This window comes from Mustela nivalis (assembly GCF_964662115.1).
Source record: "Mustela nivalis genome assembly, chromosome: 19".
NCBI lineage: Eukaryota > Metazoa > Chordata > Mammalia > Carnivora > Mustelidae > Mustela > Mustela nivalis.
Window position 1 is genome coordinate 27,872,487 of NC_139038.1, and position 14,610 is coordinate 27,887,096.

General features: G+C 51.9%; 1 protein-coding gene across 7 annotated transcripts in view; it reads left to right on the forward strand.

The window, feature by feature from the left end:
• PDXDC1 (pyridoxal dependent decarboxylase domain containing 1) overlaps nt 1-14,610 on the forward strand; it is a 51,895-nt gene that overhangs the window by 35,298 nt on the left and 1,987 nt on the right. For all 7 annotated transcript variants that reach the window (XM_082715010.1, XM_082715007.1, XM_082715006.1 and 4 more), the window contains exons 13-22: nt 47-97; nt 6,049-6,112; nt 8,256-8,344; nt 9,319-9,424; nt 10,803-10,974; nt 11,572-11,690; nt 11,988-12,109; nt 13,300-13,392; nt 13,484-13,580; nt 14,435-14,539. In XM_082715010.1, coding sequence (XP_082571136.1) covers nt 47-97; nt 6,049-6,112; nt 8,256-8,344; nt 9,319-9,424; nt 10,803-10,974; nt 11,572-11,690; nt 11,988-12,109; nt 13,300-13,392; nt 13,484-13,580; nt 14,435-14,539 — 1,018 coding nt within the window. The remainder of the gene's footprint in view (nt 1-46; nt 98-6,048; nt 6,113-8,255; nt 8,345-9,318; nt 9,425-10,802; nt 10,975-11,571; nt 11,691-11,987; nt 12,110-13,299; nt 13,393-13,483; nt 13,581-14,434; nt 14,540-14,610) is intronic.

Consider the following 14,610-nt stretch of genomic DNA (forward strand, 5'->3'; position numbering starts at 1 on the left):
TGTAATGAAATCATAGTGATTATTAGCTGTTTTTTGTCTTTTGCAGAGTCAGCGGTTACAAGAAGGTTTGAAGAAAGTGAACCACATCAAAATCCTGGTAGAGTATATAATTTGATCTGTTTTTGAAGTAAATAGTTAAGGTTCAAGTTAGAGTGATCATTGTGATAATTTTAATAAAACCGCATTCTTTGGAGGAGAATCATGAATGACTTTAAGTCTTAGAAAGCACAAACCCTAGAAATTTTTTTTTTTTTAATATTTTTATTTATTTATTTGAGAGACAGTGAGAGAGAACATGAGAGGCGAGAAGGTCAGAGGGAGAAGCAGACTCCCCCCATGGAGCTGGGAGCCCGATGCGGGACTCGATCCCGGGACTCCGGGACCATGACCTGAGCCAAAGGCGGTTGCTTAACCAACTGAGCCACCCAGGTGCCCCAAACCCTAGAAATTTTTACCATTTTCTAAAACCCCCTTGGTGCTTTTCATATAATCATTTGTAGTCTTACTACATTACTAGAATGCACACACACAAAAAATGCATTTAGAAATGCACAAAGATCTCACAAACACGATTGACTTTGCCAACAGTGATTTTAAAACACCCATCTTCCTGATATGAAAAGTCATTTTGTCTCTCACAGTATTTTGACGACATTTTCATAAACCTTCTGACACCAGAGTTGTCATTTGCACCGAGTGGGGAGTAAGGAAGAGATAAGCACGTGACCTTGCTCTCGTCTTCCCGGGTATCTCCCTACAAGATGCCAGACTGTCAGAGAGTGCTGTCTAGGGGTAGTTACCAGACAAGGAGGTGAGGGTTTAGCAGGGCTAATAACTAAGTATCAGTACAGCTTGAATGTTTGCATGTTTTCTTCATCATATTTTAGAATTTCAGAAGATATAGGTCAGATTCTAATTTAAAACAGGGTCACTGGGTGCTGCAGGACACAGTTAAGTGTAAAACTAATACTTGAGTTAGTTTGGGGTTCAAGTTAATACAGTAGATTTCCATTGAATACATGATTTGCGTTCAGTGCCAGATGAGAGCTGCTCTGCGTTTGCTTCAGAGTAGGAGCTTGGAGCTCAGTTGACCTGAGATGACCCAAATTCTAGCTTGGAAGAGGACAGTGGCCCATTGGAGAAGCAGAGAGATGCATGTAAATCAGGAGACTTGGGTTCTAATTTCAGCCGTAGTGCTGAGGCCCTGTGACATTGAGTCACTCTTTCTTAACTGCCTAAGCCCGTGAGCTCAGTTGTCAGTGAAGGTATGTTGGTTGGACTCCTTTAGTAAACGGAAAAGCCCAGACTATGGACTAGCAGGAGCAAGACGGCAGGAGTCACGGCAGTGCTGGGCCAGGGGACTTTCTTTCCCTCCCTCGCTGAGCCCACTTGGGCTCCTCATGTCCCCTCTCCCTCTCCTTCCTCCTCCAGGCTGGGAGATTGTGCTGGTGCTGGTTACTCCCCAGTGGGTTTGGGGCATCTGTGTAAGGCCCGGGAACCCTCCCCAGCCCTCCTTCCAGTGGATGCTTTTCTCCGGAAACGTGCAGCCGCTGGCCAGCCCCGTGCGGCCCTGCCGCTGTGGTAACCGTCCTCTCCCAGCTGCTGGGAGGGAGACGCGCGCCGTGCGCTGTGTCCGGCGCTGAGCCTGGGCGTTCGTTCATTTACCCCTCCCTGGAGTCTCTTCATTCTAGCTGGAAACACTATCCCTTTCCCTTCTTTTCATTTCATTCGTTTCTTAGCCTTAAAAGATCTGAGTTCAAATACCATGTCTTCAGGGTGCCTAGGTGGCTCATTCGGTGGAGCATCCAACTTCTGATTTCCGCTCGGGTCATGATCTCTGGATCCTAGGACTGAGCCCCTAGTTGGGCTCTCAAGGATTCTCTGTCTCCCTCCTTCTGCCCTGTTCGTACTCTCCTCCTACCCGCCCCTCTCAAATAAATAAATCTTAAAAAAAAAAAACAAAACAAAAAAACAAATGTCATGCCTTCAGAGAGGCCCTGCTTGACTGTCCTGTGTAAACCAGCCCTGCCACCGTCCGTCACTCTGTCCCGGGTGTGTCCTTCATTGCAGTTCTTATTACCTGAGACCGTGGGTGTCTTCCTTGTTTGTTTTGCTTTGTAAAAGCTTTGTAAAGGCAGCGACTTTTGTCTTTTGGCTTTTTCACACTGTGCCAAGTTTAGTATTTGGCCGGGAGTAGGTATTAAGCATGAATAATAAATTCACTCTGTGAGTTGGTCACAATGGCTGTCCCCTCTTTCCTGGTGAGGAAGCAGGCACAGAGCAGTTCAGTGACTTGCTCATGCCACACAGCTAGGACATGGTGGAGCTCGGATTCACACCGCAAGGCCCGTGTTCTTAACCAGGGGGCCGTTCTGTTCCCGGTCAGTTTTCAGGAGAACTTACTCTTCGTCCTGCTTCGGTGACCGGTTACGAAGAGCAGATCAGATAACGTGAGACAGAGCGGGATGAAGAATGTAAGGCCTCATGAACTACCAGTCATCACTGGATGGTTTTGCTTTGGGTCTTTGGGCGGCGCTGCCATAGAATCCCAGGCATTGAGTCCTCACTGGACGTTCCTGTGGCAGAGTGACGCCACTTCTGTCTTCACTGTGGCTGCCTGTCCCAAGTCCCATCGTAGTAGGTGGCTGAGCCAGGACTTGCACCCAGCGTGTCTAAGACAAGCTGTGTCTGCAGCACCGTAGCTCTTCTCCAAGGCCCCATGGGCCGCCTCCCCCGGTCAGATGGCTGACCCTTCAGGAGCCGCCCGGCCCCACAGCACAGCCACGCTTCCCCTGCTCAGCAACCCAGGGCCTCGTCTGGCCGCGGGGATACCTGGGGCGGCTGCTCGTTCCGGGGGCGGAGCCCGTCTTCTCAGCAGCGGCGTTGTGGCCACTGTCTGTCTGACCGGCTCTGCTGGGTGCGTGGGCTGCGCTCTAAGCTCGGAAGCTAGTGTTTCCCCCTTACCCCTGAAACCTCACAGGGCCCCTGTGTGCAGCTGACATTCCTGCTGGCTGTTAAGATCGTCTCCATCCTTGGGTTCTGCTACTTTGACCGTGGTGGGTCTAAATGAGGATTTTCTAGAACTCCTGCTTGGGACTTGCACTTACTAAACGTGAGGGTTCCTTTTTTCCCTAATCGATTCTGTCAAGTTTGTTTTTTCAACTGTGACCTCTTCTTCCCTCTGGACCTTGAGTCGGCAGCATACTGAACCGCGTCGCTCCGGGTTCGCCCGTCCCTCTGACACGTCCCTTCGCTGCCTCGGGAGTTTCTCCAGACCTTTCTTTGCTCCTGAGTGGCCTCTCATCTGCGTCAGCCATTCGCTTTGTGTTTCAGTGACTTTTTCTTCCTTCCAACATGTTCTTTTTAGTTCTTGTTCAAGTTGGTGCTTTTGGTCATTTTTTTTTTTTTAATTGTTCCTGGTCTCCATTTCTCTGTAAGCATGGTGGTCACCATCTGTTTCTGATTGTTGCTTATATTAATCTTGGGTCACCCCTGGATCGTGTCTGCTGATTCCTGCTCCGTGTGTGTGTGTGTGTGTGTGTGTGTGTGTGTGTGTGCGCGGTAACTTGTCGTTGTGAGCTAGATATTTTCGCGTGCGTGGCTGGTCCAGTCCGTGTCCCGGCAGGTCCACGGCTTTAGGACTCCTGTGCCACTTCGGACATCAAGCCCAGTGCAGTGTGCGCTGATGCTTTGGTCTCTCGTGAGAGAATTTTCTCTCCCTTTGCAGACAGAGCCTCAGGCAGCGGGAAGCCTCTTGCTGACCAGCGGGTGGTTTTTCCTCTCAGGACCGTCCTTCGAGGGTCCTTGAGCGCCATCCGCACATGGGCCTGCAGACACTCGATGTGAAAGCCGCCTTCCTCGGTCTGCTCCCCTTCCTCTAGCCCCGGCTCGGCCGACAATGTTCTTTGCTTTCTCTTCTTCTTGGGTTCACTGTTCTTCTGAGCCTAGCCGTGGTTTAAAGGTTTTTATGGGTTATCAGGATATTGAATCCAGCATTTCAGTCTGCCGTGTGCTAGACCCAGAATTCTGTGCACGTAGCCCTGGACAGTATTTCTCATGCACTGACATTTGAGACCACCGAGCTCAAAGAAACAAGAAACCAAGGACTGTATTAAACTATATATAGAAGTCTCGGTACTCGAATTGTCCTGCCTTATCCTAAGTGAGGATGGGACTGGCTGTAGGAGTTTGCTGCTTTTGTGGCTGTTTCCATCTTGGGTTTGCTCCATTCTATTTAGACATTCAGCCCCTCCAGCTTTAAAGTATTACTAGATGTATTTATGTGACAGGCAGAGGAGATGACAGGTGAGCGCAGGAATCAGCCCGGTTGGTTGTTAGGTTGGATACACACTCTGCTTGATCTAAGTCACATCCGTGTGATCCTTTGAGAGGTTAGTAGAGAAGACCTTGGGCCAGCTCCTTCCTGGCTTTGGATGTTAGCATTTCTACCATGGAGAGCCTTGGAATATAGGTTTGGGGGGGTTTTGGTTGTTGTTTATTAAAGATTTTATTTATTTGAGAAAGCACGAGCAGAGGGGCAGAGGGAGAGGGAGAAGCAGGCTCGCCGCTGAGCAGGGAGCCCGATGAGGGGCACAGTCCCTGGACCCTGAGATCATGACCTGAGCCAAAGGCAGATGCTTAACTGACTGAGCCACCCTGGTGCCCTGGAAAATAGGAAATAGGGTTTTGGTTTGTTTGTTTGTTTGCTTTAAAAGATTTTATTTAGGGCGCCTGGGTGGCTCAGTGGTTTAGGCTGCTGCCTTCGGCTCAGGTCATGATCTCAGGGTCCTGGGATCGAGTCCCGCATCGGGCTCTCTGCTCAGCAGGGAGCCTGCTTCCCTCTCTCTCTGTCTGCCTGCCTCTCCATCTACTTGTGATTTCTCTCTGTCAAATAAATGAATAAAATCTTTAAAAAAAAAAAAAAAGATTTTATTTATTTATTTCACAGACAGAGATCACAGGCAGAGAGAGGGAGGAGGAAGCAGGCTCACCGCTGAGCAAAGAGCCGGATGCGGGGCTCGATCGCAGGACCCTGAGATCATGACCCGAGCTGAAGGCAGAGGCTTTACCCACTGAGCCACCCAGGCACCCCAGGAAATAGGTTTTATGACTAGAATTGTTGAATGCTCAGAGATCTTCTGTCCCTGTGTGCCATATTCTGTCAAGGGTGTTGCTGTTCCCTTTGTATCCTGACCGTCTGATGGAGCTGATGGCCAGCTGTGTGTGTGTGCAATGGTGGACATGAACTTCATGCTGGCTTATCTTAATGCAGTGAATGTTTTTGTCTGTAATGAAATCCATTAATGAAGTTAGTCATCCGACCTGTCCCAAATATAAGAACCCCTTCAGTGATGGAGAAGATAGGAAGCTTCAGCTCGAGACTGTGTTTATCTTCTTGCCAGCAAGACTTACATCCTGTTCTGAGAGTGTTACAATGTGAGAATATTTTGTCTGTGAATATAAAAAGTGGCAGTCAGGGGCACCTGGATGTCTGCTTAGTCACTTAAGTGTCCAGCTCTTGGTTTCACTCAGGTCATGATCTCAAGAGTCATGAGATCGAGCCCCATGTTGGGCTCCACACTGGGCATGGAGCCCATTCTTCCAACCCCCATGCCCTGCTCTCTAAAATCTTAGAAAAAGAAAAAAAGTTACAGTCAGTCCTGCTTGAGTTAGTGTTAATTTCTGGATTCTTGAAAGCTTCAGCTCTCCGAACACTGATTCTGGTTATACTTTTTCCTTGCCTCCTTTGACTTTAATGGCAGGCTTACGTTCAGGAGTGGCGCAGTTTCCTCCTGCTTTAATTTCAGCGCGCCAGTCAGTGTCAAGATGTCACAGTGCAGGAGAGCCTTCTCGGAGCCGGCTGAGAATTACTTCTAAGAATTTTACTAAACCCTTGATTGCTGTTTCTGTAGCAGCTGAAATTAACCTTTGAGTTTTACATGTTGATTAAGAAAACATGCTATCTGTAGCCTGTTGTTCAAACTCCTGGTTTTATTTTGCAGGTGTTGGGATTTAAGGTTACTTGGTAATAGCAGATTGGTTTTTCAGGTGGAAGATGAGCTCAGTTCTCCAGTTGTGGTGTTCAGGTTTTTCCAGGAATTACCAGGCTCAGGTAAGTGATTCTAAAAAGTGTTGGTTTTGTATTTGTATTTAAGGGCTTCACATTTTAGACCATTACAACGTATATAGATAGTCCAAAATATTTTGACTGCTAAAATCTTCAGTCATTGTTTCAGAAAATGTTAATAATTTTCAGGGGCACCTGATTTGGGCTCAGGTCGTGATCTCCACCTTGGGTGTAGAGCCTGCTTGAGGTCTCTCCCTCTCCTGTCCCCCCCGACCCCACCCCGCTCTCGCCTGTGTTTGCACTCACTCAGTGGGAAAACAACAACAAAGCACCACCTCACAAAAACTCCAGGCCTAAATGCCTTAGCATTTTGTTGATCGTTTCCTATGATCAAAGCAGTGGTTTCCAAATGCTAGTCCCTAGACTAGAGCTAGAATGAATGGGTCAGAGTCTCTTGAGAATAGAGATCTGGATACACACTTAGATACCGTGAATGTGAGTATCTGAAGTAGGGCCCTCGAATCTTGTTTTTTTGTGCTTATCGTAGTTTATTTGGTAAGTACTTTAAAATACAGGGTAAACATACATTAAAGACATGGGCAGTTGAGATTGGGAATAACATGAGGCTATATTTAAAGGCTGCCCAAGTGCCACCATCCTAGCGCAGGGCACAGTTACGTGTCCTCTGGACAGCCACAGAACCCGCAGAGTGGGTGGTGATGGATGTGGCAGTCCCATGGTGCTTGGTCACTGCCCAGACCCTTCAGCATCTTACTGTTTCTGTTGAATTAAGTCCAAGCTCTGTACCTTGTGAGGCCTGTGGGGTCTACCCTTTGCTGTCTCCTTTAGGCCACCTCTCATCTTGATCACTGTGCTATAGTCAGATTGGTCTTGAATTTCTAGAACATTCTGTTCTGTCCTAGAGCAAGACCTTTGCAACTGCTGTTCCCTTTGCTTCAAGCACATTGCCCTTCAGCCTTCTGGCTGGCTCCCTGTCTTCATTCAGGTCTCCAGAATGTACAGCCTCCTCGAAGAGGCCTTCCGTGTCTGTCCTGTCTTAGGTGACTATATCAGAGTCCCTACCTTCTTTCTTCCCACCAGCAACAGAATATGGTGATTTAATTTTTTTCTTTATGGTGTTTTTCAATAGAATAGAAACAGCAGGATGACAGAAGCCTTGTCTGCCTTATATCCCACGTGCTCAGCACAGCACCTGGTACGAACAGGCACACAGACCATTTAGATGGAAGGAGATCATTTTTGTTGTGAGGCCCACTCTGGGTCCTCTGGGGTTCTCTGATTTACCTCACACAGTGGCTGATAAGACTAGTTGGTGACTTAAAGTGTTAGACTTTCATTTCCTCTCAAGGTTCCTTGAAAGAAGGACTTCTTTCTTTCTTCCATTTTTTAAGGTTAATTTTATTTATTTGTTAGAACAAGCAGAGGGAGCAGCAGGCAGAGGGAGAAGGTTACCCACTGAGCAAGGAGCCTGATGTGGGACTTGATCCCAGGGCCGTGGGAACATGACCCAAGCTGAAGGTGGACACTTAACCGACCGAGCCACCCAGGCGTCCGGAAAGAAAGACTTCTTAAATGAAATTAAGAATTCTATTTGTGAGACTATATTCAAGCATTATATTTTTCATGAGGAAAAAAATGTGGAAGCTTAAAACCCCCTGATACACATTTTCAAAAAATTTTAATTATGGTAAAAGGAAAAGTTTACCATCTTATGTGTACAGTCCACTGGGGTTAAATGTACGCACGTCGCTGTCCAGCAGCTCTCCAGAACATTGACGTCTTACAAACGGAAGCTCCACACTCATTGCGCGCTAACTCCCCATGTCCGGCCGCCCTCCCAGCCCCTCGCGACCCCCATCCACCGTCTGAGTTTGACTTGTGGGAACCTCCTGTCACTGGAGTCCTACGGCATGCGTCTTTGTAACCGGCTTGTTTCACTTAGTGGAATGTCCTCAAGGTCATCCCTGTTGAGCTTGTGAGAGAACCTCCTTCCTTTTGGAGGATGACCATGTTTTGTTTACTCATTTATCACGAGCTACACATTTTAGTTTCTGTAATGTTTGCAACTTCTCCCTGGGCTCATGTTGGGAGCTCAGTGAAGTAGGGTTTGAGGGGTGCATATAGCGCTGTGTTTCTAGAAGGTGACTCCCCTGTGCTCCCGTGTCAGATCCAGTGCCCAGAACTGTCTCCATGCCCAGCGCGGCACCTTCAGCAGTCGGCCGGGAAAGACACTGCTGTGATGCCCTGAATCGCTGGGTAAGACCCGCGGTCCGGTACCCTTTCTTCTCCAGCCCGGGTGGGGGCGCGCGTGCTCACTGCTAACGACGGGGAAGTCAGACCCCAGAGGGACGCTCCCATGGAGGCCCAGGGCTTCCCTCCAAGGCTCTTCCTTGGATCACCGGTCCCCGGGCCACGTAACTTCGGGCGGGGCCTTCCAGCGTGATTCCCTCGGCTGACCATTTCTCGGCCGCTGAGGACGGCTCGAAACCACATGCCATCCGGGGACTGTGGGGCGGCCGCCTGGGCCTTGTGAGCGTCTGTAGCGGTGTCAGAGGGCTTGTGAGCCAGACGCACCCCAGCACCTGGCCATCGGACAGCACAGACCGAGGACATTGTGCTCCTGCTGCCATTCGATGCAGAAATTGTGCTTCCCGGATTTGTGTGTAAGGAATGTTTCTGAACAGTGTCAGGGTGTCCACCACAGCCATGTGGTGTAACGGGGTCAGGCCCCACCTGGGGGCTTTGATGAGTCCGGATCCATTCATACGACGACAGGCAGAATAGCCATTAAAAGCCATGTCGCTGGGTGTTTATGGCAGAAAGGAAATGGTCATCGTAGCTTACATGAAAGGCTGCAGGTTACTGCCCAGTACATAGAATGTCGTGTTTTATGGCAACAGAAAAAAGACACCCGGATGGGTCTATCAGACCTGAGCAGTGGGTGCTTCTCAGCGGTGTGCTGTGGGTAATTTTTATTTTATTCTTTTATCTTGCCTGTATTTCCTAGATTTTTCTACACTGAAGTTGTATTTTTTAGCAACAAAAAGTGTAGAACTTTTAATCCGTTTAAATGAAGTGGCCACACGTATTCAAAGAGAATCAAAAGAATTCGGGGGCCTTGCCCCAGGGAGCCTCCGGGCCTGGGGCTGGGGGGTGAGCGTGGGTGAGGGTGGGGAGACCGGCGGGTCCCTCCCTGGGGGAGCCTCATCACTGTGCCCTTGTCCCTGCAGCTAGGAGAGCAGCTCAGACAACTGGTGCCCACGAGCGGCCTCACGGTCATGGACCTGGAAGTGGAGGGCGTGTGCATCCGGTTCAGCCCTTTGATGACTGCGGCAGGTAACGGGTCTCTGGGGGTTGCCCGCGCTGGTTCTGGGAGCGGCGGTGAGCTGTGTGTTCAAGTCTGGGCTGTGGCTTCGTTTGCTGTTCTGTGGGGTACTCTGCTCTGCCTTCGAAGGGGCTTTTTCTTTGCCTTTGCGCTACGCATAGGTAGATGAGTTTTCCAGAGTAACTTCTCAGAAATAGCCTTCTCCAGTCTCTCGAGTCTCCCTGTGTTTTGGTGTCTTGGGGCCCTTTGCTGGCTCCTGCGTGGTGCTCAGTCTGCATCGTGGAGCTGCGGACCCCGGGGCTGCCCTGCCTGCTGAGATGCGGGTCTGTGGGGCAGAGGCCATGGCTGTGGCCTCAGAGCTCCCCAGGCGGTTTGCACAGAGCCGCTGTTTTAGACGGCTGCAGGTACGTGGGCTCCCACGATGGACCGTCCTGGGCGCGCTCCCGTCTTGGCCGTTTCACACACGTGGGCGCCACAGCGAGGGGCCTCCCGTGCAGACCCGCGCCCATCTGGGATGCCGCCTGCCCTGGGGGGGCCGGAGGTGGGGCCGCCTCCGGTCACGGGACTGAGAAATCGCTGACAGATGCATTAAAAACTGTGATGATTCTGTTTTCTGAGATGATTTAAAAGATTTTCTGAAAATCTTTGATTTTTTCTTTATCAGATATTTTAAACATTTTTGGAAAGATACTTGATCTAAAGCCTCAAAGTATTGGGGTGCGGGCGTTTGTCCTGCAGAGAAAAGCCTGCCGTGAAGACGGCTAGTGGCCTTGTCTGCGGTGGCTTCTGTACCTGCTGTGTGGGGCCTGAGCCCCACAGGCTTAGTCTGTAAACCCAGTGGAGCGAGCCGAGGACACCGGGGCAGCACTACGGAGGCTCAGTGGGATCCCTTGCCCCGTCTGAGTCGCATGCGGGGGTAGTGATGTCGGGTCCTGCAGCCGTGGGGGCGTCAGGCTGTCCTGGGAGCTGTGGTCAGCCCGCTCTCCTGCCTCCTGCACACCCCTGCCAGAATCCTCCCTCCCATGGTGCTCGTGTGCGGCGACAGCCATGTGCTTGCCTCGGCCTTTCTAGCGTGTCGTACGTTGTTCGTGACATGCTCTGAGTCCGTGAGAAAAATCTGATTTCTCTGTCCAATGTCACTATGGGTGGCGCCGGGGCTCACTCTGTCTTCCGTGTCCTAACCTGCAGGAGCGGGCTGTGTCCGTTTCCAACGCCCACTCTCTCCAGAGGGGCTTGGTAGCCTTTTTTTTCCCCCTTTCTACTGCTTTAGCTCCTGCTAACCAGATGTCCCCGTAGCTGCCAAATTCCCGAACAGTGAGAGGGGAGCCCTGCCCTCTGTTTTCCTCCATGTTCTTACACATTTCTTGAGCTCTTTGGGGACGGTTTCAGTTTTAGGCACGCGGGGGGAGGACGTGGATCAGCTCGTGGCCTGCGTGCAGAGCAAGCTGCCCGTCCTGACCTGCACACTGCAGCTGCGGGAGGAGTTCAAGCAGGAGGTGACAGCCACAGCAGGTCTCCTGCACGTCGATGACCCGAACTGGCCTGGAATAGGGGTTGTCAGGTACGTGTTCGTCCCAATTGGCCGTACAGAGACCGTGGGTGTGTCATTTTGTGGACCGGCTCTGCATGGGCACAGCGTACGCATCTCTTAGAAATTGAGTGAGACCCTTTGGACGCTTAGAAAAGCCCAGCGCAGCGCAGCGTGGCCGCCCTTGCCCTCAGTAAAATAGCGATCCCTGTATTTTCTGTGCCAGCTCACAGGTGACTGGGGGTGGGGGGTGCTTATAAGTGCACAGCTCATGGTTACTCCCACGGGGTACAGGGAGCCACAGATCACTAAGACCAGGGACCAGCTCATCGGCCAAGCACACGGCTCTGCCCTCCGTCGCTTGGTGCACATGGTTGTCCCTTCCGGGACACTCCCTGCTTCTGCTACAAACGAGGCTTCCAGACCTGGCCTCTCAAGTTTCACGGACTGGAGACTTGGGCCTTCCTTGCCATGTTCTTGACAGTGTCTGACCCTAAGACACTCCGAGGCTCCTTGGCCCAGTGTCTCACCTTCCTGGAAACAGCCAGAGCTTAGACCCCTCGCAGTCCTGTGTGTGAAGAGGCGTCTGATCTTTCAGACTGAAATACTGTCACTTGATCTCGTCTGTAGGTACGAACATGCTAACGATGACAAGAGCAGTTTGAAGTTAGATCCAGAAGGCGAAAAAATCCATGCTGCACTCCTGAAAAAGTTAAATGAACTGGAATCCGACCTTACATTTAAAATGGGTAACTACTATTTTTATAAGTCAACTCTGAACTTCGGAAGGCCATTTTCTGACTGGTTAAGGGACTTTGGGCTCTGTTTCCTGGGAGGAAATGCTGGTTTAGTTCTTTCTAGGGTGGGCTGGCTCCCTCCTGCTCCCACAGCCTGTCCGGACATCCCGTGTCCCCATTAGCACTTTTCTCGCCCGGGGAGGGAGGCTCCTTTGTGCCTGGTCGTGCCGTCGTACAGGAAACTGGGCCCCGGACGGTCTTGTGACCCAGGACGGGGGAACCGAGTCGGTCGGTTGTATCTTCCCGCAGGCCCTGAGTACAAAAGCATGAAGAGCTGCATCTACATTGGCATGGCGAGTGACGATGTGGATATTTCGGAACTGGTAGAGACCATTGCGGTCACAGCCCGAGAAATTGAGGAGAACTCACGGGTCTGTAAGACTAATCCGCGTCTCAGTCCTTTTCTGGGTTCTCTCGAGGCAGCTAGCGGAGGTCCCGAAGGAAGCCGCTCCCCTCAGAAATACCTGTTTGTTCCTGAAAAGTGTGTGAAGGCTTCCTCTGAGCTAAGCCTTGCGCCCGGAACCCAGAAGCCCATGGGAACGGGACACAGCCCCTGCCCCGGGTGGGCTCACAGCTGGGAGGCCGAGAACCGCAAAGCCAGGCGAGGCAGTAGGTGCCGTGGGGGAGAAGCTGGGGTCGCAGAGCGTTCGGAAGACAGAGTCACCCCTGTCTGACAGGGTGAGGGGAGACTTCCCGAGCGTAGCTGTTCCGGGGGCTCCGTGAGGCGCATGTTTCTCACAGCAGAACTTCCTGCCAGTAAGAGACCTTCTTTTGGCCAACTGTTAAGGAGACCAGACTATAGACCTCACGGATGTTCCGCAGACCAGGTACTTGAGTCAGTAGAGATCCCTTAGAAGCAGAGAAAAGGAACTAAGGCAAGATGGCTCTGAGGAAACCAAAGCATGTGCGCAGGCCACTCCCGCTAGGGAGGGGAGAGGAGGCTGGCTGTGAGCTGAGGAGCCGGCTCTCTTCAGTCGCGGGCAGACTTCCTAAAGGTTTTTCTAGACTCACTCTGTCACTTCCAATTCCGTTCCGTGAGTGCTGAGCCGCGTGTCTGTTTTCTGGCGGGGGGACACAGATCACATTTCTCTCGTCCCTTTCCTGACAGAGGAGGCTGGCCACCAACGTGTGTCTTACCTTATCCAGGCATTTTATCCTCTTCTGTTTAATTTACTATTTTACTTTCTATCCTGACACTTAAAAGTGCAAGATTTCATTTACTACTACACTTCTGAAAAATGTCGCCTGTGCTGTGGTAATAGTTCTAGGTCTCAGGCAAGCTTCGACAGCTGGGGTGACTGGGTGGCTCAGTTGGCCGGGTGTCTCACTCTTGATTTTGGCTCAAGTCATGATCTCAGGGTCATGGGATCGAGTCCCACACTGGGCTCTGGGCTAAGCACAAAGTCTGCTTGGGATTCTCTCTCCCTCTGCTCCTCCCCACACTTGTGCGAGCACGTGTGCACACACACACACACACTCTCTCTCTCACTCACTCTTTCTCTCTTTAAACAAAATCTTCAGAAATCTTGGACAAGTAAAGTCTTTCTTGGTCCTAACACAGCTTCTAGAAAACATGACAGAGGTGGTTCGAAAAGGGATCCAGGAAGCCCAGGTTCAGCTGCAGAAGGCAAACGAGGAGCGGCTTCTGGAAGAGGTGAGCCTGAGACTGACCCCCCAGCTGCCGCCGCGCCGGGGCCGCCCGCACCCGCGGGATGGCCGTGAGCAGCCGCGCGTGTGTTTTGCAGGGGGTGCTGCGGCAGATCCCCGTCGTGGGGTCTGTGCTCAACTGGTTTTCTCCGGTACAAGCTTCACAGAAGGGAAGAACCTTTAACTTAACAGCAGGTAGGACTGACCAACATCATCCCAGGTCTCACTGATTTTGCGAGTTTTATCCTGGTTCCTGGGATGCCCCACTCAAGTGGAGGAGCCCGGTGCACACACCGCCCGAGCTTGGCGCTGGGTCTGTGCCAGGAACTGGTCCCAGAAGCCAGGACGCATCTGCCCCGGGGACACTACGGTGTTGTCTTCCTCTCCGGCCCCCTGGCCGCGGCGACATGAGAGCAGACCCCCACCATCCTGTGGGAACGTGCTTCCCCGGCCCGCCACGTCCTCCACGCAGCGCCCGTGGCTTGGCGCTTAGCCGAGTGCTTCCCGCAGTCTGCGTGCTTGGCCCCAGCTTCTCGGGAGACGAGAAGGTCGTAGTCTGGAGCCCGGGCCAGCTTACTTCACAGCCGGCAGCCAGCAAGTAGTAGCAGTTGCCGGGAAGGATGTCCCGCTGTCGCTCTCTTCCTTTCTTGTTCTGGTGGGGGAACAGTGCCCTCAGCCTGAGGTCCCTCCCTAGGAAATGAGGGTGTCCTCGGGCCATAATCGGATTGACATGCCAGGCCTCAGCCATCAGCAAGGTGTCTGTTCCTTGTGGCCCAATCGCCTTCCCCACGTGCATGTGGACCCCCAGGCATGCTCTTGCCACCCTGCCGGCCGAGGACCGTCCCAGCGGTGCAGGATCCCTGGGGAGGTTTAGGATGGGGACCCCTCCCCCTCCTGCGGGGCCTTATCCAGTTCCCAGTGCGTTTCTGGAGACCCAAAGGCTCTGCTGGTCTGAGCGAGGCTGCAGGGCCGGAGGAAGCTTCTCGGGGAACGAGACTGCCTGGGTCAGCTCCCCGGGTGGCACGCGCTTACCGCTTTCTCCTCGGCAGGCTCCCTGGAGTCCACGGAACACACCTATGTCTACAAAGTACAAGGCACAGGCGTCACACCCCCGCAGACCCCCACGGGCACACGCACAAAGCAGAGACTTCCAGGTACGGGACGTCTCCCGGGGGCGGATGAACCCTGGGAACTGGCGGTTCCTCTGGGGAACGTAGACCTTCAC